The 26,537-nt window shown below is 38.1% G+C and overlaps 1 protein-coding gene and 1 long non-coding RNA gene across 10 annotated transcripts in view; one reads left to right on the top strand and one right to left on the bottom strand.

The window, feature by feature from the left end:
* EYA1 (EYA transcriptional coactivator and phosphatase 1) overlaps positions 1-26,537 on the top strand; it is a 148,913-nt gene that overhangs the window by 42,001 nt on the left and 80,375 nt on the right. For 3 of the 9 annotated variants that reach the window (XM_085053021.1, XM_085053022.1, XM_085053020.1), the window contains exons 2-4: positions 21,318-21,367; positions 22,845-22,972; positions 24,767-24,829. In XM_085053021.1, the coding sequence (XP_084909147.1) occupies positions 21,318-21,367; positions 22,845-22,972; positions 24,767-24,829 (241 nt within the window). Of the gene's footprint in view, positions 1-14,129; positions 14,298-15,181; positions 15,362-15,578; positions 15,848-21,317; positions 21,368-22,844; positions 22,973-24,766; positions 24,830-26,537 lie in introns of those variants that run through there. The other 6 variants (XM_085053025.1, XM_085053024.1, XM_085053023.1 and 3 more) reach the window with 4 other exon arrangements.
* Positions 15,882-19,842, bottom strand: LOC146442117 (uncharacterized). Its single transcript, XR_014850151.1, has 3 exons — positions 19,756-19,842; positions 17,103-17,262; positions 15,882-16,256 (listed from the first exon to the last, which is right to left on the bottom strand). It is a non-coding gene; the product is annotated as an uncharacterized LOC146442117 (long non-coding RNA).

The following is a 26,537-nucleotide window of genomic DNA, read 5'->3' as shown; positions in this document are numbered from 1 at the left end:
CAGATGTACTGGTAGGTGTACTCAATTTTTACACCTATATTGCATGCAAGTTTCAGTGTTGGCAAGTTGACTGTGGTTGCAACCCTCCACATACTCCTCTCTTCCTTTACATGTGATGATACCTTTTTTTTTTTTTCAAATGGTACAATAAAGGTGAGCCTTCTAAGAGCTTCAAATGCTGAAGCATTAAAGAAACCCTAAAACCTGCTTATATTGTGGAGCAGGGTTTTTTTTATACAGCTTGTCAATACTTTGAATACAAGTTTTGACAATTTACTTGAGCAAACACATGATTTCTGAGGAAAAGTAGAATTTCAGTGAGCAATTCATCATTGGTATGAAAACCCTGTAGGCAGGCTTTTAATTTACAGCTTGTTAATGATTTAACTTTCTTTAACATCCTTTATCTTTTGCATTTAATAAAGACCACAATTAATAGAATACCGCATAAGTATCAATATCTTAAAAATCTACTAATTTCATCTGTGTACCCTTTTGAGCTTTATTTTCAACATTGATAGTTGAAAACACATGATGTGGCCCACATCAACCAGTCTAGTTGGTTATAATCTTCGGTCTCATGTCTTTATTAAAAAAGAACAGAACCAATTTAGTATTTTTCTGAATTAATATAATTTTAAAATGTTTTGAAAGAAAGCTATTAAGTTTAGTAATAGTATTACTTAGAGGCGTGGAGTTTCCACCTTTGTTGCTTGTTTGGTTCTTTCCCCTTCTATAACTGTTTTACTAAAAACAGGTTTCTGCAGAGGAGTTAAGATAGGAATAAAAATAATGTTGTATGAGGGAAATTATATTAAAAAGGAAAAACTTTTTAGAGCCAGAAGAAAACATGGGTTTTCAGAAAATTTCAGGATACAGTAAACTTTTTAGGACATTCTAAATGCAAAGACTTTTCACCTTTTTTATTCTTACAGCTTTTACAATATCTTTTCTGTAGGAGAGACTTTCTTTAGTTTAGGTGAAAAGATTCCTGATTTAAGATTTGCTTATTTCAGAAAAAGAATCTTTTTCAACAGGGCACTGATAATTTTCCCAAATCAGGTAACCCTGGCTGGAAATCATCAAGGCATCAGATCATTGAGTACGAAAGACTCTTGCTTCACCTTTCCCTGATGCAAAGCTTTTTTCCCACCATTTTAGGCCCTGAGGTTGCCAGGCTTTGAAACAAGCTGACAGCCTCAGGCATTCCAGCAGGCTGTGTAACAAAGCCTTTTCAAGACCCACTTGGTGGAAAATCAGGTTATTCGTGAGCTCATACATGGTGTTCATTCTTGTTGGCTTGTAGTTGTTTTCTAGTGGTTTCATCCTTCATTGCATTGCTATGGTGTCTTTTATTTTCTGGTATTCATCAAAGTAGACTGAACGTATGGGTGAAAAAGAAAGATCCTCTTCATTGACATCACTCTTACTTATCATCTGCTGCTATGTGGTGGAGAGAAAGTCAATCTGACTCACATATGAGACAGGACAGTCCAGCTGTTAACAGCATCAGGTCTGAGACTGAAAAAAACTTCAAGCAATCTGTAATATAAATGAGAAGTGACTTCTTGATTGCAGCCATAGCTGGTCCCTGGAAGGAAGCAACACACAATAAAACCAGGGAAGTGTTTTTAATCTGTAGTATTGTTTTCCTTCCTTCAGCAACTCAATAGGATGAACCTGATTTCTTGAGGTACAGCTCTGCTTGTGTAGTAGGGACTGAAAGGCTTTTCTGTGACAACTGACAGATTTTACCCTCTGGGGAACTGTCTTTCTATGTAAAATGAAGTTGCCCTGTCAGCAAAATCAAAAAGTTCATTAAAATAGCTGAACAGAACTGTAAATGGAGATCAGGCAGTTTCTTGTTATAACCTGGTTTCCTAAAGAAAAAAAGGCTTTCGTAACCACATTCTTTGTACATGTCTGTCTAGCTGCATGTCTCCTAATAATGACTTTTCAATTTCTTGGGAATTCTCAGTCCAGTCTGATGGAAAGCTAGCCAGCCTCACATGTCACACTCCTTTAAGTTTTAGGAAGATACAGAGATCAGTTGTGGAGAATGTGTGTAGTTGTCCTTGGCTGATGAGAGGCTAAAGACAAATGTGTCTTTGGGTAGATATCTGTGAAGCTGTAGGTTAAGCTGCCGTGCGCTGGTGATGGCATGGCTGGAGGTGTGCAGGTCTCCAGTGCAGGCAAGCTGCCTTTTGGCCCTAAAGGTGCTGTTGGTGGCACAGCCCTCTGTGTGTCCCTCTCCCCAGACTGGGGTTTTGGTAAGAGGTACCTGCTTGGTCTGTGCCAGCCCCAAACCATTGCACCGTCAGGCCTTCCAAGCCCAGAGAGCTCACTTCTAAGCAACTTGCATCCCAAAGGTCAGAGCCTTTCAGCTCCAAAACTGCACCAATCTCATCAGAAAACCTCTCCTTCTTGCCTGTCACTTGATTCTCTTCACTTAAGCTACCCCATGATCTTCTCTTCAAGTTTCCCAACATGGAAGCTTCAAACCCATTGCAGCTGCTCCACCACCAGATTTCAGCCTGGTTTAAGGCTGAGCCAGCTTTTTCCTTTGAGCCAGCTGTGCTCCTGCTGGCTGCCCATGTTCATTGCCTCTGCCACCATGGTCACTGGATCCCTTAAGGTTATCTGTGTGGGGAAAAGAGTCCTCCCTTCCCCCACCCCTGGTTTTCAGGAGATGTGAAAAAGTGGGTTAGAAGCAGCAACTGTGAAAATTGAAGCCTATGAGCTATAAAACAGAGGGAATCTCTGGCAAGACCCTGTAAGTAACTCTAAGCCTGTAATTCTTTCTCCTCACAGCCTTGCTCTAAAATACCCTGGCTGACCTTCCTGGCACATTGTGGGGAAAGTTCAAATATAGTCAAATGCAAAAATCTTTCATTTATATTTGCTGTCATTAGCTTCTGGGGCAGGAATGTCAAAGCACAGTTTCTGAGACTGCTTGGTGGGTTACAGGTTGATTATCTCTTACTGTTTTAGTGGTTCTTTTGATCCTACTGGTTTTTTTTGTAATTGTACTTTTAATTATTTCAGAAGTTCCCAGGATACTGATATTCTATGCATCTAAATAGGCATTTCAGCAAAGATATTAATAGAAATATCCTTAGAGACGAAGATTAGGAGCAGCACGAGGAATAGAGTAACTCTCATTAGGCTGGAGACTTTTTCTTCTGGGTATAAAATGCCAATGGAGCATCCTGAAGTATCTGTAAGAAAAGACTCTATGTCCCTTCTGCATTTATAGATTGCAGAGTGGGAGATGCAGGCAGTGCATACCTGGAATTAGACAGTTATTTTAGATGGTGGAAAACAGGAGGGAAATTTTCAAATTAGAGTGTGAGAACATAACCATGTGACTTAATCAAATTAATAGGAACTGCATAGTGTAGTCTCTATGCACCACTTTGAAAATTTCCCTGGGTGTTTTTCTTTGAATATTTATGCAATCAGAATAATACACAGGCAATGAAGCAAAAGCCAATGTAAATACAAAGTGATCACATAATTTTGCATGGTTTTAATTATTGACATAAACTCCACTTTTGTCCAGGAATAAAAAAGGCATGTGAAAGAAGTAGTTAAACACAAAAGAAAACTGTTCCAGAAATTATTTGGAAAGGAAATATTTTTTAAATTTAATTTCTAATTAATGCACTGAACTTGCTTGCACATTTTACAAATATATTTAAAATCTTTACTCCTGTGTATGTTTAAAACCCCCCAAAATACAGATTATTAGAGGAGACATTTAAGTCAATCACATCACCAGATATCAAACAACCTTCTGGTAATTAATCCAGAGTCTTAATTTGGCTTCAGAATTGGATTAATGAATTCTTTGTATTCTGAAGATAGTAGCTGCACTGAAGGACGATATGAGAAAGGTGTAGGAGGTAAAAGGAAAGGTCTCTGCATTTGCTTGAGAACTGATCTATCCACTGTGTCCTGTGTCCACTTACTGCTGGCTTTCTAAAAGACACATGGTGCTTATCATTAATTAACTCACGAATGGTGTTAATTTTATTATCCACTGGGCTTTCATTCAACATCATAAATCCAAAGCAAGGCTCATGGTTTCTGATTGTCAGTTCAGCTCAGAGAAAGAATGAAAGATGAAGCAGTTATGTCTGAAAACAAATGTCATATGGTGTCTGCATCCCCTCCAAAACTCAAGAGCCACAGAACTAATTTCAGCTGTTAGAATATTACTGTACCACCTTGGCTTTCCCAGGACAGATGCAGCAGGTCAAAAAATGCCGGTAAAATGAGAATAATTTTGAATTAATATAGCCCTTAAAAAACTGTCATGAAAAGTAGATGTTCTGCAGCTTTCCCTGTCTACCAACTGGTTTTCATATTTTGAAGTCTTGTTAAACCAAGCAGCAATCTTCCGCCAGATAATTCCATCAGCAATTAGTCTGTCATGGGCTTTGTCAGTTCATCTTAACTTCTCTTCCCTATAGACTGAATGCTGGGTGCAAAAGATCAGAGAAATGTTTTGCTTTCTCTCTGTATAACACAGCCTTAACCCAAAGATCCTCATCTGCTGAAGCTGTGAAGCAACAAAATTCCTCCCCAAGACCCTGAACTCAAAAAAGAAACAGTCCCATTTCCAGTAGGACCGAGAGTCTCACAGCATTCCTAACAAGAAGCAGTGTAGGAATAGTTAGAATGGTAAAGGGAAATATATATAAGAAATTGATCAGTATCAGAGAGAGTGATCCCCTGCATGTCACAAACAAAATACAAACACCTTCTATATCCTAAGGAAAATCTAAGAGAATAAAGTCCCCTGGCAAATACGTGTGGGTATTCCCCCAGAGAAGGAGAGTTTAACTGGCTTGTATAAAAGGAAGAAAAATTGCATAACCAAAGAGTAAATTGTGGGAGCTGGAAAATCATGCCAGGTGAATGTGGGCATCCTCAGCTCTTGCTGGCAGCTCATGAACAGCTGGAGAGCAAAACTTTGAGCCCCCCAGCTCATGGTGCCACAGGAATGTCTTCACTGCCAATATAATTCAGAATTTCGGTGATTCCTACTCCAGTGGTTCCGATCAACGATCTAGAAGAGTGAACACAAAAGTGATTTAATGACTACATCCACTCCTTTTTCCTATCTTCAAAGTCAAGAGGAGGGAAGTAAGCATCTGACATAGGGCAGTCACCCCTGCATGGGAGAACAAACTCCAAGGAAGGCATTTATAACATGGTTAGGAGCAAGACACCAGTGTGTTGGACAATGCATTGACTTCTCTGATAAATGTTTTCTGAAAAGTAATTTCTGGATTTAGCAAGGAATTATGTAAATGGAGAAATAATCAGATAAGGTGATCAAGGGTTAAGAAATGAAACAGTCTTTCAGGGTGCAGTTACGAAACCATGATTGGGATGCATTTAGCGGTATTCGGCTAATGAAGCCAGAATTGTAATTGCAGGCAGGTGAGGAAACCAAACAAATTTTAAATGATAAATCAGTATTTATATTTTTTAGACTTGCAGGAAGTCAGGACTTCAATTTTTGTTTTTCTGTTTTTAATTTCTATTTTGTGAATCCATTTGCACATTTCAGAAGTACATTCTTTGGGATTTTCAAATCATGGAGCTAATCCAAGATTAATTCAAGTGAGGAAAATTTATTGGATTTACTTCTTTCAGTAGAACCAACCATACGGGGATGTTAATTTGGAGAGCATAGCATTTCATGTTAGGTAGGGAAGGATGCTGTGGCTTATTAATTCTTCTGGGATGGAAGGAAAGAAACACACTGTTATATGCTAAAGGAGATGTTAAATGCCATTCCCTGGAGCACATGACACCTCTGTGGAAATCTTATGAAGTCTGGGTATTACAATTTTTATTATATATTAGGTTATCACATTTCCACTGATGTCTGCATGTGTACTTTCATGTTTATTGACTGTTAAATTACATCATTGTTTTCTGATTGCAAATACTTTACATTTCTATTAGTTCTCAGCTATTTGAGGGAAGATTTATTTGTAATACCCATGGATCTTTCTAGCAAGAGAAAAGCTACACATGGTTAAACAGTGCTAAAGTTGGAAATTTAGCAGGTATCTAAACTGTGTAGTGCAGTTTTATTAAAACAGAGAAACTTATGTCTTGCAAAGTTACAAGCAAGCTTAGGTGAGTGTAAAGATTTAGTAAATCAGTGTGTCTCAAACCAATATCTTAAATCACTGTGATTTATTGGTTTTTTTCGCAGTCATGAATTTCTAAACCAAATGTAAACAGAAGTCTTCCAATCTCTTATTCAGAGTCTCTAAAGTCCACTTCTCTTACTAAATTAATAGGAAACATTTTTACTGCATATTAACTTACAGCTATTTTTTCATTGCCATTTACCTCAAGTCGTTTTATTGCGCCCTTTCAAATTTTCAGAAACTGGTGTCTTGGCGAACTTCAGTGCATCCAAACACGATGAGATAACTAGACCTGTTTCCTGCAACCTGGACTGTGAGGATAGACTCCAGCCAGCAGTACACAACCATCTTGGGGTCAGAAGGACAATTGATGGATACCACAGTCCACCTTTGGATTGGAGTGCAGGACAGTGGCTTGGGCTGAAGCAGACCCCAAAACTAGTTGACAGTAACCTTTTAACATAGGACCTGCTCAAATGCATTTCATCCTGCACGTTCATCAGATGGTAAAAACAATTCTAGGCAACCCCATATTAGATTGACATAAAAAACAGTTGATCTAAAAGCTGCTGCTTTAGGATGGATGCTGCATAACTATATACTATTATTTACTTACTGACCAGGAAAACAAGAGCCAAATCCTGTAATTCATCAACTAGTAGAAAAAGATTTGTGTAAAGCTCCTGCTGTGCTTGGTATACCACACATATCTGAGGCCAATTACCGTGAAGCTGATTCTGTTCTAATTTAAGCTTTAGAGATACATACATGATATTTTATAGTACTTTGGAGGTGAAAATATTAAGAGCGTTTTCTCCTAAAAAAAACCAAAAACAAAACCAAAAAAACCCAACTGAAAACAAGGGGTATTTTATGAGAGAGGAGATGGGAGAAAAGAGAAATGCACTCTAGGGCTATAATTGCTGCTTTGTGGCAGGTTTTTTTGGGTCTCACAGAGGAATGAGAGCCAGCTGAGAGGCAGCCACTCTCCAGCCCTTGGATTTCCCCTCTTTCCAGCTGTTCCTGAGACCATCACACTGATCCTGAGACTATTTCTGAATACAAAACCTTTCTAGATACAGATTAAGGTTCAGGAGGGGGAGCTTTCATTCTGGATGCTTGAGGGGTGGGTTAGCACTTCATCATCAGTGGCTGCAGGGGCTGTATGGCCACCACTCATTGGGTCTTGGTGGCTCAGGAGATGCCCTCAGCCAGGACAAGGAAGCCCTTGTGGCCAGGTACCATAAGGCATCACATGCAGCATTCAGTCTTCAATTTTGACTTTATTTCAAGAAGCAGTCATCTGCAGTGGAGTACATTGGTGGAATATATTTCAAGCTAGTGCATTTTCATGCTACTAAAGCTGCTAAATTTCCCAAGGTGTCTCTGAGGTGTCTCTAGGATTTTGTGCTTTCCAAACGAGCTCTTAAAAAATCAGCATGGTTACAAAAGGTACAGTGCTTGTGATTACAATGGCACTAGGTGCACCAAAGACAAATCAGCATTTCTGAGTTGCACTCAGCACATTCCTTAGACTGATAGCAGACAGATTGCCATCTTTTAAAAATCAAATTATAAGAGTTAAAACAGGTTCTCTGTGCTTACTCAACTTTGTTTCAAGTTCCTCATGCTGTTGTGTGTAGCTTTGTGTCCTGTTCTCATTATGATATTGCATTCTTCTGGTGCCACTGCGTGAAAAGCATTCTGCCTCTGCTCAGGGTGTAGCACCCGTGCTCTGCCCCTCAGCTCAGAAACTGGCATCCAGTGCAAGGTGCATTTTCATTTGTCTGTGCCTAGTTTAGCAACACTGTTTAATGGCAGTGGCTGTGTATTAAGTTTCCTGTATTCTAGAAAGCAAGGCATCCTTAAAGATGCATTTTCAGAACTTTCTCAGGTGAATCACTTGGGTGGATATGAATGCTTCACTCTTTTGGGCATGCAGATGTGGTACAAGACAGAGGGGCAAGGTATATGACTTTTTTTAGATATTCAAATCACAACTTCACTTTTCTTAATTCTTATGAAACTCTTGAAATCCTTGTTTTAACCTATTTCCCTCTAAATTAGTGACAGGTTTTCAGGGACACAACTTCTGACTGCTCTGTGTGCTGTCTTTTTCCCCTTGAGCATAGGTTTGAAAGGGATCTGTCATCTTGTGTTTGTGAGCCAAAGTGTAGGTGTAATTATGAATAATTGGTTTAAAAATTAAATATTTCTTCAGAAAGGTACATTTTCAAGCAGGATATATATGTAGAAAATCTGTATAATGCCCTTAATTAAAAAAAAAACAAAAAAACAATGTATTAGTAGCCTGGAAGTATCCAAGCAGTAAAAAGAGTTTAAGCTTTGTTTACATTTTGGCTGCAAGAGGTGCCTCTCTTTAAGTATTTAGATAAACAAACCAAAGCTGCTGTTTTCATTAGCATGTAACACAGAGCCCAGTTTCCTTACCTCAGAGAACATTAAACTAAAATTTGGTGGCAGAAAGCAATTTGATCTCTTGCAAATATGAGTCTTGATAAACCTTACACTATGGAGAAAAAAACCCCAGCAAACCAACCTTCAAATTTCGTACCTATTGACATTGCTTAATAAAAACATCTCGAGTACTGGTGCTTCTGGGTGTGTTTCCAATAGCAATGTGATTGCAAAGCTCTGTGGATAAAGTTACCAATCCTTTGAATTCTGACCTTCAGTCTAAAACAGCTTTAGAGGTTACTCTTTTTCCGATTTGTGAGATTGCAGAGAAAAAGTTAATGCCGCTGGAAGGAAGCGGGGGAGGGAGCTGGGCTTGGAGATGAGAACTGGGTCTTTGAAGCTATCTGAGAAGTTTTCCTCTGGCCTTGATTTGTAACAACAAATATTGGCAGTCTGAGTCAGTAATTATGAGAAGTTTCAAAATTGAGCTGAATGCTCTATTTTGAAACTTCAGTGAATACAATTTTTATTGAGACCCAATTGATTCTAAGGGAAATTATACTGTTGGGTTTGACAAAGTCTGGATTCTTGGGGCAGCTCTAGCCATCAAAACCTGAGAGTAGCTTAAGTCCATCATCTGAGTCTACAGGGAGAGGAGACCTCAAAATTGAGTCCCCTGCATTGACTGGAAGTGACTCTCTCTCTCTCTCTCTCCCTGAGGATGAGGTTTGGATGATCATTGACTAAATACATAATTTTAGATGGTTACACATAGGTGAGAATCTAACCTCTGCTGAACAAATGATGGTCATGGTATAATTACTGCAAGATTTAAAAGAATTTATTGTGTTAAATGTCTTTAAAACAGTTTCTAGGAAAAGCTTTGGTGCAAGTATAAAATAAATCACAGGACTATTTTAACTTAGACTTCCACTTTGTCCTTTTCATTACAAGGCCCACAATGTGGAATATTTATACTCTTCACTTTTAGAAGACACTTCACAGTTCCAGATAACCATAAGGAAAATCTGTGTGATTGAATGTTTCAAAGTTAAGGATGTACATGTGTACTGTATTCAGCTAATGCAGGGTTTGTAATTTGAATGTGTGTTTATGAGTCACTTGTAGTAGTCATAAATGCAGGTTTGTCTTAATAATTTGTCAAAGTGATCTTGAATTGCTGTTCTTTCCATTTTCTTTCTAATTCTAGATGCTTTAATCAATAATTATTTTCTCTATATAATATTTTTAGGCTTTCTGTGCAGCCTTTTATGTCAGTAGCTGAAAAATTATGCAATAATTGACACAAATAACTAAAATGCAGTAATGATCCACTGCTCCATCTACTGTTGAACAACGACATGAATAGCACTTCAGGAATAAAAATACAGAATGCATTTAGGAAATAACAGCAAAATGGAATTTGCAACAAATAAACCTATTGTTTCTGTGGCTAGTGAACAAATTTACTTTTCTTGCAGAGTAAAGTATTCTGAGCATGACTTTAATTCAGAGTTGAAAAAACAAAGAGGAACTTTCCATCTTCCTTTTCACCATATAGGAGGTGCTGACAAAACTGTTTTTGTTCGTGTTAGTGGGAAAAAGTTGGAGAAAAGACAGTCTACTATTACTGAGCTGACTCATGTTATACAGTGCCCTGTATTTATATCACTGGCAAAAATGTAAGCTATTGCTGTGAAAAAAAGTTTGCAATAGTTTGTAAGATCTAACTTTATTCTAGTAGCACTAAATGAAAGATGAGGAAGGCTTAAATAGTCATGGGAGGATGAACTATGGAAAAATGGCATATGTGTGAAATGATGTGTTTTATAGTCTTTACAGAACAACAGGACTTGATTATTTTGTCAGCTCACTGGTAATCTCTCATTTGTAGTGTGTTCTTCCTGCAACCCAGTCTTCTGAGGAACTACTGATTATAGCTTTTATCACCCGTTAGAATGCTAGCAAGCTGCTTCTCATCATCAGTGGTGCATTTGATTTGACTTGTTCATTTTTAAAAGCAAATTATTATTCACATATCACAGTGAAGGATGATTATTTTCAAATTTTATGCAGTTATGTTTCCGTGCTGAGCGGGAGTGAAAGCCTGAATGCCAATTAGAAAAATTAGCTCTTTCTCAAGGATGCTTACAGATTGCAATTTCCTCCTTTCATTTCACCCCCTATCTTGTAAACAGATAATTCTTCAAATAATTTTCTTCAGAGACATTTATGTTGTCTTCAGCAGGACTTCTTTTATAAATAGTTACTAACATGTTTATGTATCTTTTGAGCTTAGGTTTTTGTGCAACAATTAAAAGTAACACTCCATTGATTCGACAGTATTGAAAGTCTCCCTGTAAAACTCTTTAATTTCACTGGAAAATGGAGGGTATTTTTTAATAGTTCAATTTAATAGCTAAGATATTGCTTAAACAAAGACCGTTGTAGCTGGAAAAGCTACAACACTTAAACCTGGAGTAGATCTCAAAGCTCTGCCCTCAGGATGTGACAGACCTGCTGTCTCAGTCTTTAGGGAAAAGCCATCACTTTTGGGTAGAGCATCTATTTCAGATGATCTGGAGATGAAAGCTTTTCAGTATTTTTGTGTGGCAATCATTACCTTCATTACCTAGGTTTCTAGAAGAGATGAGTAATGTAGGGTGTTTAAAAATACCCAAAGGGAAATGATAGTATTAGATACATTTGAATTTTAAGTTCATCTAGGAAAACTTTCTTTTACCCTGCCAAACTACTTATTTATTTTGCAATTAGAGTGCTGAGTATATCTATAATTTACACCACTGGAGCCTGTAAATATATATATATATATACATTATTTTTTCCTCCCTTTAACATACTGCTTTTAAGATGCAACACATCTACTGAAAAAACAATACCTTCACTTTGGAGAGGGAAAAATTAATATATACTAAGGTATTTCCTTTCAAACTACGCTTTGAATGCTTCTCCTGTGGACAATCTCTGCATTTGTTTACATCATAGCTGTCAAAAACTATTTCAGAATTATATGTAAGTCATGCATTCATTCAAAAAGCTAAAGCAGCATCTATTTAGGATTAGTAACGATTACTGTTTCCTATTTTAAATAATTTAAATTATTTAATGGTTTTGTAATTCATACTGAAGTGGTGGGTTGAAAACACCTACAATTGCGTGCAAACTAGCAAAACTAGCAAACTGGGGCCCGCAGTTCATACATGCTTTGACTGAGGATGATGGTTAACAGCACATGCCTTTTCTTATAACACATTACACATAGACCTTAATTCAGTATTAATTTTATCCAATATATCTTGAAAGAATATAATTAAATTGTTCTTCTTGGTCACACTGATAGTTTTTGGGCAGAACACTTAAAATGGTTGATTTCTGTAACTTTTATTGTTTGTATTTACCAAGGTCTTTCTGCTTTTGCTCACATGAGCAGCATGAGACAATACGAGCTCCTGTCAAATGCTGCAAACTTCTGTTCCAGCCAGGGATGTCTCTAGGCAACAGCTGCTATGTGTAAGATAAAACTTGTATGGAGGCATAGGAGGGATATTGCTGCTTCAGAAGGCTCTGACGTTGCACTGCAGTTGTTATGGGAAGAGCCAGACGGAGGCTTTCAGGAGCAATGGGATGCATCCTATGCTTTAGTGAAGTGTGGTCTATCTAGGCCTATTTCTGATGTTAAATATTTCAGTGCTATTTCCTACTTGGAGACAAACATATGAACATCCCACTGTTCCGTATCCATCTTACATCTAATTTTTCTTAATTACCAGGACGTCTGTAATCGTGGCACCTAAGCGCCCAGTAAATATTGTGTTCCAGATGGACCCATTTTACTTGTGCTAAAACAAGTGTGTGACACTGCATATGAAGTTAAAACCATATTGCATGAGTAATGGCTGTAATAATACACCCAGTAAATGTTTTGCATTTGATATTATGTAATAGGCCTGGTCCTTTACTTCTCAGGACTCTTGAGATGCCAGCTGCATTAATAGGAATGCAGAATCAGGGCAAATTTAGGCATGATGTAAACATATACAATCCCCACTGAAGTCTCTGTTCCAAACCCAGTGTTAGTGCAATTGTGGTTTGGAAATGATGCTGGGTGCCAGCGACCAACAACCCACCCTGCACTGATTTGGTATGCAGTTACTGGGAAGAACAAACCCCAAAAGATAAGTAAACAAACCTCTTTCAAGTCAGTTTCAAATCGGTGCAGTGCTCATCTGTCATAATTAGATTACCTATTGAAATAAAAAGAACTGCACTCACTTAAACCAAATGAAGATCTGGTCCACAGTATCAGCTGTAGGATAAGTTCATAGGTTAGACCATATCATGGGGTAATGATATACACTAATCTGGAGTCCAATCTTCAGACATCAGATAAAGAACTTTAAGGCACTGTTTAATGGCTGTATAAACACAGAGGACCCTAGTTTATCACATATCCCCCATCTAGATCATTTATATGGATTCAGTTCCCATATTGCCTACATGCCATACTACAGAAGAGATTAAAAATTCAAAGCTGATTCTTTTCTTGCAATGCATCATCAACACCCTTTTTCTGATCATCTTTGCCTCTGTGTAATTTATCCCATGTTTATCATCACATCATCGAGCTCTGTACGTGTGTGGGGGGATCTGTCTTACTTTAATTAAATGCAGAGACTGGGCACACTCCTGAAGTTATTACTTAGATAAAACTCCCAGAAGGGACTAAAAACTAACCAACAATAAACCTGTTTCAGTAATCTTTACATTTAAAAGACTAAAATTTATTCATATATTTCTGCTCTTTAGGTTTTCTTTGTTTTTTTAATAATGATGTGAAATGGATTTATGCAAAAATGTACATGCATCATTGAAGTAATGGTCTTTTTTAAAAATATTTTTTTATTTGCAGAACATCATTTAAGTATCACTATTTTTGAGAAAGAGTTTTGAGTTATATTTTCCAGTGTTAGATGGTACTTCACAACAACAATGTGGTATTTTTTGAGTTTTTCTTCCAGAAAAAAATGAGCTTCTGCTTCCTTAAAGTGTGTGCCTGATATTTTTCATTTAATAGATGTAGCTTCTACAGTCAGTGAAGCAAGATATGTCTTTATATCGGATTGGGTAGGGTTTTTAAAAAATGATCTTATTAACACTGGTAAAAAATTCAGGGGTAAGCATTTTCCACAAGATCATGGCTGTTCCAAAAAAGCATATAGTTCAGAATGATTACACAGCCTTGTGTTTCAGGATTTCAGTGACTTTTACCTGACAAAACTGCGTGACGCCGTAATAAGTAATTTGTATTTCTTTCACGGTTTAATATAGAACACGATAAATAGTTTTCTTGGCGTGAGCTCTGGTTTGCAACCCTGAAGAAGTGATGGGATTGTGTTTGTGCTGGCGATGCAGACGGGCCCAATCGAAAGCTGCTTATTTTGACCTGGGTTCCCATATATGGAGTGTGACTGTCCCGAGATCCCTTTTCTCCGCTAAACAAAATGAAATCCTAGGTGCCTTTTCAGCTCGAGGTTGACTTGTAGCTTTGCAAACCGATCTGCTTTCCTGAAGTATTCCCAATGTACTTGCTACAAAATAATGTCTCACTTACTGGGATGTAGTAGCCAGAAGATATTTCTCCTCTAGAAGTATTTCTTTCATTGGCAGATTAGTTAATTGAAGGTAAGGATATATTAGCAGTGAATAGCCACAGGGTTTTTTAAAGAGAAAAAAGTTTTGTTTCAATCTGTTTATACAGTGTAAAGTTGGGGGGGGTTTGTTGACTTTTGGTTTTGTTTTGGTTTTGTTTTTTTACGTTTAGTACTGTAGACCTGGTGTGGTATTAAGACTTCTTTTTTGGTACTACAAATCATTACGCTGTTTTCCTCATCATATCTGGATAATACGTGCTGAAAAAAAGTGTAGAAAAATTAGTGTTACATGAAGTGAAAGATACTGCTGCAAAGTGGAAATGCTCTGGAGAACGCTGGTCAAGTTTAGTTACTGCGTATGTGATAATGTTTTTAAACATAATGTATAGATATATATTTAAAGAGGTTTGTCTTTATTTTTAAATTATGAGCAGCTAAAAGTTCTGTAATAGAAAAGTATCATAAACCCATTTCAGTTTAATGGCTTACTAATTAAATTACTTAATTACTTATTGATTGGTAAAAGCTAAGCTTTAGAGTTACTATTACTTAATGCACGAATTTAACTCTATGCAACCATCTCTCTCTTCTTTGGAAACATTTGTAAGGTCTCTGAAAACGGCCTTTATACAGTCTTAAATTTTAAAACTTTAGTAAGTGATTAGCAACAATTAAAATACGAATTTGACTATATTTACAATTGTTTTTAGGGGTACAGATATTTAATGGTTTAAGTGGTTTAAACCATTTTAAAAGTTGAAAATATTTTATTTAATAAGTACCTTTAAATTGGAGAAGGCTAGCTTAAATAGTTTTAGCAGACCCTTTCTTTACAAGGTTGCAAGAATCTCAGATATTTGAGAACAAATCTGTTACATATCCAATCAAAACGACATGTCCGGACGTGCATGCTGCTTGTATGCTTAAGAGCCTCCACGAGTATCCCTATTTAGCTTCTCTCATTGATATAATGTTGGTGTAATTCCAGTTATTCTATTAGGACGGCTTTAGTTTAAACTCAGCTTACAAGAGGGGTCGCATCTACGCGCTATCCAACTTTCTAAATGAGGAAGGACTTTCCGGAGTTTTTCTGGGGTGAGGCTGAGGAAGGTGCAGGAAGGGGGGCTCTGTCGGCCGGGCAGGGGCGGCGGGGGCGGCGGGGGCGCGCAGTTTGCGCGGCGGAGCGCGGCAGCCCCGGCTCAGGAAGGTTTGACTTCAGACCGCGCAAGCCTCATTGCAGTTGCTGCTTTTAAACCAATAAGGTTGGGACAAGAGAATAGCTGCGGTTTGCATTACAAAAACAAAAACAAAACCCAAAGGGGAAAGAAAAAAAAAAAAAAAAGGAGAGGGAAAAAAAAAAAAAGAAGGCGAAGGGGAGTGAGGAGGAAAGCGGGCGCGGGAGCGGCAGCGTGCCCTCAGGCACTGCCTGGGCAGACACACAAGGCTGAGCAAACAGACGGCGCGGCTGCAGCAGCCTCCCCTGGCCGCGCTTTGTCTGCCCGGCCCGGCCCGGCCCCGGGCGCTGCTGCCCGCGCCACGGGAGGCTCCGCGCCCTGAGCGCCGAGCTGCGCGCCGCGCACCGTGAGTACCGAACCGCTGGCAGCGGCCGGGGGCGGCGGACAGGCGACAGCGGGGGGACAGCGCCGGGAGAGACAGGGGCGGCTGCAGCCCGGCTGCGAGGAGCGCGGGGTCCCGCGGGGCGCGGAGGGGCGCGGGCGCTTTCCGCGCCTTCTGCCGCTCCGGAGGAGAGCGGCGCTCAATTATAAATCACTGGGTGCAGCAGTTAATTTTGGCCGTAGCTCAGGCTGGGGTTTGTAGGCTTCCCGCAAAACAGATGTTAGGAGGTTGTGTTTATTGTGATCAGCCAGGTTTGGGGATTCTCCGGTTTGATTTCCTCGAGTGCTGATGGTTCGGCAGAGAGGAGTAACGTGATGGTGAGATGGTAAATGGAGGGGGGAAATAGGCACGTACGGTAAGAAACCAGCAGACCCTGTTGAAAGAGACATGAGAGCGTGAGAAAAAGAATAAAAAAATCGGGCGGAAGAATGCTTGACAGAGATTTTGACAGTGCTTTCTGAAGCAGGAAATCCTTTTGCTTAATATGTTTAAATTTTCCAAACACCAAGGAAAACTTGCAGATCCCCACAGGAGAACTTTTCAAGATGACAGAATAAACATCTACACAACTGAGATATTTGACGTTTATTGACATTTTAGGTGGCTTATTTAGAACGGTGATCTTAGAACAAGGAAGTTAAAGATCTTTTGAAGTCTCATTAAATTTACATCTTGCTTCTGAGCAACCAAGACCCACCAAACATTCCCAAGTATGTATTTCTCTCGGTGTTTCAAACACCGAGAGACTGCGCTTTACAGTTCAAGATTGATTCTGGAAAAGTAAAGGTGTTAGTGCATGTAAAAATGTTTCTTTGAAGGTGGTTGGGTTTTGGTGCAGTTTTCTTTCTTTCTTCTTTAAGCAAACATTTAAAACTGAGGTAAGCAGACGAGATAAAAGCTTTCAGGAAAAATAAAAGGATAGCGTGTTTCATGTAGTTTGTTTAAATTTAAAAATCAGCACCAAGGGATATTTGGAATAAGAAGTGGAAATGTGGTGTAGTGTATCATTGGAAGTTTTTAACATTAGATACCATGTGTAAAGATTATTTTATTTTCCATCCCATACTGAGATGGTTCGCAAAGCATCTGCCAGAACACAGACTACTGGTTTGAGGTGTAAAATAAATTAATAGTAGATATATGGATATGCATCTGTAAAAGTACATGTATGTGTTTGTATACACATTATAGAATTTTAGGTATATAAACACCTATGCACACAGCGTTTTCATGTTGCTCACAAACCCATGACATGCAGTTTTTAGCCAAGCACCTCACTGCTGTCAGAGTTTTCCCAAGGCCTGGAAGGGTCTGGAAGTCAGCAGCCATTCCCTCTCAGCAGTTCTGCACAGTGACAGACAGCTTGAGTCATGCTTCACCTTAGGAGGAAAAAAAAGAATGAGTAATCATTTTGTTTGAATTGCAATAAGTATGAAATATTTCTCAGGAGCCAAAAAAAAATCTTGGAAAAGCAGAAGGACATTCTTAAATGGCTGGTCATAATAGAAGCATTGTCACATTGTAATACTTCTTTCTTAAAGGGAAGAGTGTGGGGATTTCAAAACATTTCATTCATGAGTGTATGCAATGAGCACACAGGATAGCACTTTTAGAAGAATTTAAACTAGTAATTAAAAATTAAATAACTGCAATTACCTGCATTTGCTTTAATAAGTGCAACTTGTCTTTGATGTGAGTATCTAGTGAAAAAGCCCTACCTCTTGCCTTAGAGCCCAGAGATATATGATTATTGGAAGAGTGAAAGTATTACCAAGTTTCCTGGGCTGCCAGCAAGGTGCCTTTCTGCGGCCAATTTGCATCTTAGTTTTGTAACATTTTAGCTGTTGAAGCCATTATGTCGGTAGATACTGACTATGTCGTGCTTTTAGGGAGGCAAAGAATGCTGTTGGGGAAAAGTCCATTTCTCTCCCTCCCTCCACCCCTTCCTAAAAATGACAGATTTTTTTTTTTCCTAAGAAGGAACACCCTCATTTGAAAACTGCCATTGTCTTTGAAATTTGCTTCTTTAAAGTAGAACTGTATTTTAAGAGAAAATGCATGTGCTGGCTGTAGTTTTCTGGGTTAAATTCTTATTTTCACTTTGAAAATTTCTTTTCAGCTGGAAAAATGTTTTAAATTATAGCCATTTAAAAAATTGCTCCTAGCAAGCAAAAATACTGTGGAAAACCTGTAATTTAGACAAGTACCTACATTTTATTTGCTCTGTGCTGCTGAAATTTAGAATCCCTTCCCATTTACAGTTTACTTTTCACAGAACATTATTAACTTTTTGGCTTCATACATGATCTTCTGTCAGATGCTTTTGATTTGTAATTTAGCAAAGTATAATAAACAGTGCAAAAGTCATGAATTTTCCTCTGCATCCTGAGCTCTGTGGTAGGGAAAATGTGATAAAATGTGTACCTTAAGTCTTGTTTGATGATCTCTCAAAGCAAGTTTGCCTTCTGGAAATAATTTCTGGGGTTGAAGAGCATGGTATTAACAGATTTAATGTGGCTATTCAATGGATTGGTGGAGTACTATGTGAGGTTTAACAAAATGAGAGAGACAAATTGAACGTCAACAAAACCTACATCTGTGAAGAATTATAAATTTAATTAGAAGAAAAGGCAAACTTAAAAGACCTCATTAACTAATCAGAATTTGATGTTACTGATTTAAGAATCTTAAATGGATGAATTTTAAGTAGCTTTGCTATCATTGTCCTTTTTTTTCTCGCCATGTACTACATAGTGCCCAATCTGCAATCTGTATTAAGGAGAAAGATGTGAATGTTACTTACAACAATCAAAGTATACACAGTAATGTTTTCGAGGTATTAAGAAGAATGTGCATGCCATTTAGCATACAAGGCATTTTTAGTTTAAGCAGAGCACAGAGTATGAAGGGGGTGTGACAGCTCCTTTTTTTTTTTTTTAATGTGGCCCATTTCTGTCTGGGTAAGGCCAAGCGTTCGGGTTTTTTCCCCCACTTTTTATTTGATATGTGAGTTATGTTGCCAAACTTCAATTATCCAGAAACCTGTTGACAAAATGGGAATATATGAGAGAAAGCACAAGCACACACCGCCCAGAAATGTTTTTATTCTATGAACTAACTGGTCGTCATAAGTGTGGTTCCTTACTACGTTGTAATTTTGTACTGCACATAAAAAACTGAAAGCATGTGAAGTGTAGCATTTTGTAAACTGTAACTAATTTCACTCACATCTGTGTCTAATTGTTGTCTGCATTCGCATTCTTGAGAGTAGATTTATTTTTCCTGGACCACTCTGTGGATTCAGCTGACCAGCCTAAGTGAGGATTAGTTGTTTTAAAGTTATTTTGATTAAAGAGTCATTTTTAAATTTGGTAACGTGCAACACATGGTTTAAATAATCCTTGAGACACAAAGGAATATATCTAAAGTACGTCTAATGAAAATGAAAATTGTGGATATGAACTTTCACAAATCATAGAGTGTTGGAGGACGTTTAAGGTATATATTTAATTCACTTTGAATGAGCTGTTGTTTTGGGTTTTTTTTTGCCCTGTCCCATGAATCCACAAATGAGATCTCTCTTGCTATGCACATACATGAACATGAACATGTATATATGTATATATTGTATATATTTTCAAATGTACAGTAGTTACTATTTTTGTAAAAGTTTGGTACTTAGTGTGGATTACATGTTGGTTTTTTTTTCATTTTAATCAAGTATGAGCAATTCTGTAGGGCATATTGGAAAATACCAGTTAATTAAAGCATCCATTTGAAAAAGGAAGTTTTTTCTATTATAAAAGATACATTTTAAAAGATCCTGTGCAAGACGGAGTGAAGATAGCTCTGTAGGCAAACTTAGTTCTCACCTATAATTTTTTCCAGGTGTTTAGAAGTAACAGCAGAAGCATATCCTAAGGCACTCTGCAGCAGTTTCTGGGGTAAAGAACTAAGGGAAAAGAACAATCCTTAAACCAAAATGCACAGTTTCAACTGTGTCTGCTAGTCTAGTTTGATTTGGCATGCAACAATGTATTGAAAAGCGTGTTATGCAGTACTTTAAGTACCCAGTTATAAAAAGATTGATGTTTTTCAGCATGCATTATTGCGTGCTTCTTGACATCATTTGTAATGTTCTTCATTGCTTGACTGCCCCTAGCAGTTGTTTACTCTTGCTAGTAGTAATTCTGTCTGTGATTAAAAATAACAAAAAACCCACCCTACAGACACATAAGTAGGATTTGCTTGGATGATTTTTATGGCACTTAAAATGCCTCATCTCCCTTGTCCTTGCTCTGTGATCATTTAAGAGATGTCAGTTCAGGTTGAATGGAAACGCACAAGAAGGATCCTCACTGCAGACATTAAGAGGATATATACCTTGCCCAGGGAAGCTTTTGTGTGCTTTTAAGCTAACTGTGTCTAGAAGTGTATCTCCACCTGAATTTTATCACCTGCTGACAATTGTTACTGGCTAGAGTTTGTTAATAAAGCAACAGTGATTTTCTGATGGAATATGAAAACTATTACTCACCTGAGTTATAAAAGGAATAATTTTATTAAAATAAAAAATGATTGGTGGGCTTACCAGTGGAACCAGATTCCTTTTCTTCATGAGTGACCTCAGAGGTAAATGCTACAGCTTCCTCTCATTTATTTGGCCAGAAGTGTCCTTTTAAGTCATTTTATCAGAAATCTCATTAGTGACTGCAATTTTTACTAGTAAGAATCTGCAATAACATGTGGAGTTTTTATTTTAATTCGACCTGGCTGGAGATGGGCTTCTTTTAGAGATGGTTCTGTAAGGCTGTTGACTGTATAGCGAAGGTCTTTACCATAGGTAGACTTGCCCCTTGTTATTCTCCACTCCTCCCCCCCAAAAAATAACATCAGCATCTCCAGCTTGCCTTTGGGGTGAGCTGACTTGCGGGTTCCCTGTGGCCCAGGCACAGAGGAAGGATGGCGAAGAGCAAAGAGGAAAACCAGTATGATGAGGGCAAGAATCTGAAGGGGAAAGGAGGGATGAGGAGAGGAGCGGAGGATGCTGAGGGCGTTGGGCTGGAGCAGCCCTGGCGGGCGGCGCGGTGGGGTTACCTTTGCGGGGCGCCGAGCCGAGCCGAGCCGAGCCGAGCCGTGCCGTGGGAGGAGGCAGTGAGCCCCTGTGCAGCTGTCACGGGCCCCTGATGAATCACTATCCCGTCACTTGGCTGCCGTCCCCTGGCGCGGGGAGGAGGGAGAGAGACCTGCCGGGGAAACAACAGTTGAGCCTTCAATTTAAAGACAATATGCCTTTCACGGGCACCGCACCCTCCTCCTCTCCCTTTGGACTTAAAGGACAGAAATGTCATCCGTAGTGATATCCTTTCTTTGAATTAAGGCCTCGTAGTAAAGCAGAGTAATAAAAGCTTCTGTTTTCTTCCCTGGTTTACAGGTGCAGAAGTCCCAAACCAGTTCAGATGTTGCTGTTTCTTCAAGCTGCAGGTAAGGATTTGACTGAAAATCACTATTTTTATGCAAACCTTTTATTGTTGGGTTGTTGGTTTTTTTTTTAACTTCAAGTGATAAGTCAAATATTTATTCTTGTTTCCAACATTGAACAGATGAGTAAGTGCTGGAGTGCAGCTTTTACATGCGTGCAACCAAGTCTGTAAACCAGGAGCACGTAACTTTTTCACTAAATTGAGTTTATACTCAATACTGACATTTCGAACTCATTGCAGTATCACCTTCTTCTTTTTGTGTGGATTAGTTTAGGTAAAGAAATATTAAATTAATGATCTATGTTCAGAACCTGTGATAAAATTTCTGTTAAAATATTAAAGCTTTGTGCTTGAAATGACATTTAGGCTTAAGGATATTTATACCACTACTGCAGTAGTAACTTTATATATAATTTTAAGAGTCTTTAAAAGAGCCTAAGCATTTCTTTTAAACTGAAAAATTACCGGTTCAAATGCCTTGGAGGCACACTAACCTATGAAATTCCTACTGGGAGCAATTACTTAGAATGAGTACATCAAATAATAATATCAAAAGTTTTAGGTATAAAGGAGAGAAAGAATAGGGCACTTCAGTCATAAGTCCCAACATCAACCAAGGGATCTGTCACGGGGGTAATGGCTGTTGGCCTTTTAATATAAGGCTATTGAAAGCACAAATCTGAAATATTCATCTGCTTTTGTGCTGCTTAAACGTTTAATTTTTTGCTTTAGATCAGAACTGCTCTTTTCTCATTTTGCCTAAGCGACAGCTGCTGAGATACAGCAGAGTGCTAAGGCACACTAACGCCTATATGGGTTCACTGTATGTCGGTCATATCCCTTTTCAATTGGGCACGCTTTGTGTAATCCACAAAGCAAACAAGTGAGCAGACATAATAATGTTTTAATGCTGCATTTGTTTCAAAGGAAACAGAGGAACAATTAAGTAGTTTGCCAGAGTAAACACATACATCAGGAATATCTCATTCCCTGTCAGTAGATGATAGGTTTCCACAATTGCTTCAAGTGTTTTATTTGGTTTGGAGGCCCATTATATTGCCACTGAGTGGTAAATCTTGAAAAAGCAGTGTTAATTTGTTGTTAAGAGAATATATGTCTTCATATATTGGTGATTCCATCTTTGCATGTATTTTAAAAATACAAGATTACATCTTTGTAAAAAAAAAATACAGGATTAAAATTTTTGAAAATACAAGATCACAGTTTTTGAAGTACGGTACTTGGAATCTAAATTTTATTCAGTTACAAGCTGCAAAAATAATTACAGTAGCTGTTCAGTCATGTGTAGGGCTACAACATGAGTTAAGCACTGGAAAAGATCGAGTTGGGAGAAGTAGTTAATTTTTTACTAAGTGTTTCTGGGATGCTGATAAATAGCTGGCTGCATCTCATAAAGGCATTTGCTCTGTAATTCATGTTGACTTATGTCACTAAAAATAGTTGCATCTTGTTTTCAGGTCTATGGAAATGCAGGATCTAGCCAGCCCACATAGACGACTAAGTGGTAGTAGTGAATCCCCCAGTGGTCCAAAACTTGATAACTCCCATATAAATAATAATTCCATGACACCCAATGGCACAGAAGGTGAGCCATCCTTTTTTTTTAGTGTTTCATAATTTGTTTTTTCTCCTTGTTGCTTTGGTGTTCTTGCAGTCAGCAAGCTATACAAGTTTTACTATTTTAGGTGTTCTGTGTTTATTCATATGGTACATAAAAGCAATGTTCAATGTTTATCAGTAGTTACTATTATCAAGTTTCAGCAATAGCTTTCATTACAGGTTTATGTTTCTTTCATGAAGTTTGAATGGACTGAGAAGGTTGTATGTGCAGAGCTTAAATTTTAAAAAAAGTCAAAAAACTAAAAAGGAAGTTACTGATGAGAGAAAGAAGTGTTTACAACTGCCATAGTACAAAATGCAATTTTTTGGCCTTTTTTACTATTTTGGTATTACTTTATGTTCTCACTTTTTGCAAGCTCCTAAGGCTATGAGAATTTTGTCAAGTAGGCTAATAAAACTGAGTGTTGAAAGTTCCTCAGGCTAGCTTGCTGCTCTGGTGGAGTGGCCAAAATTCAAACAGGTGTAGTAATTCAATGGAGTAAACTGATACCTATTTCTCAAGAAGCAGTCAGGCAGTTGATAAGTTATGTTTATTCTCAGTAGAATACTAACAACAGAACAACCTAACAGCTTTGCCAGTAATATAATACATCTATAATACATATAATAATACATATAATGAAACACAGAAGGGTTTATACAACAAGCAGCAAAAAATGCTCTTTCCTGTAGCATTTCTATGGCAATAGTGGGAAAGATCACACATGACATTTGGCTGGCTGTGTGAACAGAGACTTAATGCATTACTAGAAAAGAGAGTCACGCAGCTCCAGTATTGCTGTTCAGTATAAATGTATAGGTAAACAACTGCTGTAGCAAAGATATCCCTTTTTTTTTTCCTAAGGACTGGGTCATAGTAGTGCTGTCAGACTCTTTAGGATTATGGACATGCATTGCATTTTTCCAGGAAGGCACATGTCAATCAACCAAATGTTGTTCCCCCTCCCTCATATCCCCAAGCATCTCTGTTATTCATTCTAATTGGAGTCTTTGGTAGTGGGGACGGTTTATGGGTTATCAGATTAACAGGAATTTGTGCCAGACTTGTGTATAATTTACTTTTTGCTATTGCTGTAAAAGTATTGCTGCAATCAAATAGTAAGCCATTTGAAAAAAAATAGTGTTGTAAAATATAAATAAATTGCTTACTGTGCTCATGTAGTTTAAGCAGAAAAATATTATGTTCATAAATGAGTCTTCTTCCTTTAAAAAAATAATGTTATATATTTATATCATATTACCAGGTATACACCACTTTTGTTACACAATAAAATTGCCCTTTCAAATTAAAGTTCCTCTAGCTCACAGAAACCTTTGTTGCAAACTTCATGAGCTTTTCTACCTTCTATATAACTTGAAGGTTCTTTTGTAGCACAAAAAGAGGGGAGTTCCTTAAAACACTGAAAGATGTTCATCATCTGACTTGACTTTTTGTTCAACATGTAGTGATGTGTGCATACGCTCTGAGAAATGCTAAATATTACTTTGTCAGGAAATTAGGTATATATGCTATCTATCTGTTAATGCACTGACCTCAGCTAGAAAATAATTCTGGAAATAATATCCTGACTTCTAGGTACGTATTAGAGTTTATTGAAAAAAGTAATTTAAACCGTGGTAACTTATTTATCTGACACTAGAATTGTACATTTTGAAGGAATTTGCAGTGATTTCTACCCAGAAAGCTCTAACTTGCACTACATGTTTGCCTCGTGAGATGAAGCCAAACGGTTTTCTTTTGTTTGCCCTTTTCCCTCAGGTGACATGACCCTGCTCAGCACTGCAGACTGGTTGCTCAGCCCTAGCACACAGAGCCCCTCAGGTTTGGGTGCTGCAGTGGGCGCAGCAGGCGTGGGCACTCAGCATGCTTGTTCCCATGGTGTTCCAAAAGTGTCCCCAGAGATAGCTTGTGCTTGGCGGTTCTGCTCTAAGCTTTCTGATTTGAAAATTCCTGTCTCTGATTGCTCTTAAGTGACAAATAAGGAAAAGTTTTTCAAAGAAACCAGTAGAATAATTTATTTCTGAGTGAGATATGTGCCAAGAGACAAAATTTGTGAGTGAAGCAGATGCCTAAGAATCTGAAGGTGGAATTTTTACTGCTAATCAGTTTTATCTTGAGAAAATGTTTTGTTAGGCTCCTTGAGCTGCTAAAGAGACTTAAGAAAATTGGAGTGAATGAAGCAAGAGTTTCCTATTTTTTTTAATGAAGGGTGAATTAAAATTTTTTTTTCTGGGATCCTTGAAGCAGAATCCTGCTGAGACACAAGTGGCTGATTGTAAGGATGTGGTTGTAAGGGCTCGCCAAATACCTCCTTTTAGATGCTGCAGTGTGGTTTGCTTGCTTGTTGCACATGGGGTGGAGATGAGGATTGCTGAAGCTTCACATGTCAAATATAATATGTGAAACTAGCTTCTAGTCTGCCATGCACACATTCTCACTAACATGAAAGAACCCTCCTTCTCTAGCAAAAGAGATCTTCATGAGACCGAGAAACAGGGCCTCTAGGTATTTGCATGTTATAAATATCTTGTAAAGATATGTTAAATTTGATTTGACTATGGGTGTGATTTTGACAGGTTTCCATACCCTGAAGCGCAGGATATGTTCACTAGATGAGGAGAGGGGAAGAAAAAAGAAGAAGGAAAAAAAAATACCTGTCCCAAAGTGAAATGGCTGCATTTCAAACAAATGTTCATTAATTCCTCTAAGGCACATTTTCAGACTTGTCTTCTATTGATGTTTTTCTGCAAGAGGATGTGGTTGGAAGATAGCTCAGTTTGTTAGCTAATGTTTTTAGCTCCACACTTAGCTGTAAGTTTTCAAAGCACTGAATGGGGATTTAGTTGTGCGATTGAGTCTGAATTTAATCTCTACATGCAGCTTATATATAATAACTCTTTGTGTGCTTAATTTCACTTTGATTGAGAAAAAATCTTCTCTTGGCCAGGCAGCATGGTCTTCACTGATGGGGAAGTAACAAGGAAATTATAGACCTTGACCAGACAGAAATTTCCCAGGATCAAATGCAGAGGAGTAATCCTAAAACGTCTCACTAAAGGCACTCAGAAAAATCAGTCCTAGTATGCCAATGTGATGCTGATTATATAAATAGTAAAATATTTGAAGTTTCCATGTTTTCTTTAAGTGTATTTCCACAAAATACCTCTATTGTAGAAAAGAGCAGACACTGGACACCATAAAAATTATAGTCCTGTATGACTTGCCTGAGCAAATCTCTTAAAAAAATGTTGGAGTAGGGATCAAAATGTTCATAATTGTGCCTTATCTCCAATCTTCCTTTGTCAGTGAATTGCCATGGTGGGTTGATACTGAAGGAGTTAAAGGAACAATAACAACAGAAGCTCATAAAATTGCCATTCATTAAGTTTTATCAGACAGCTGGTGGCTATTCGAACACCAGTGCCTACTTTGGTAGATACCCTTTAGAGGGAAAGGCCGTGAGTAATCAGTAAATTTGAAAGGAGTAGGAAATCTGTTTTCCATAGCAGACAACTGCATCCAGTTTCTG

The sequence above is a fragment of the Lichenostomus cassidix genome, chromosome 2 (genome assembly GCF_008360975.1).
Source record: "Lichenostomus cassidix isolate B80296 chromosome 2, HeHo_3.0, whole genome shotgun sequence".
NCBI lineage: Eukaryota > Metazoa > Chordata > Aves > Passeriformes > Meliphagidae > Lichenostomus > Lichenostomus cassidix.
Note: the sequence above shows the minus strand (reverse complement) of the source record. Positions and strands in the feature narration are given on the sequence as shown.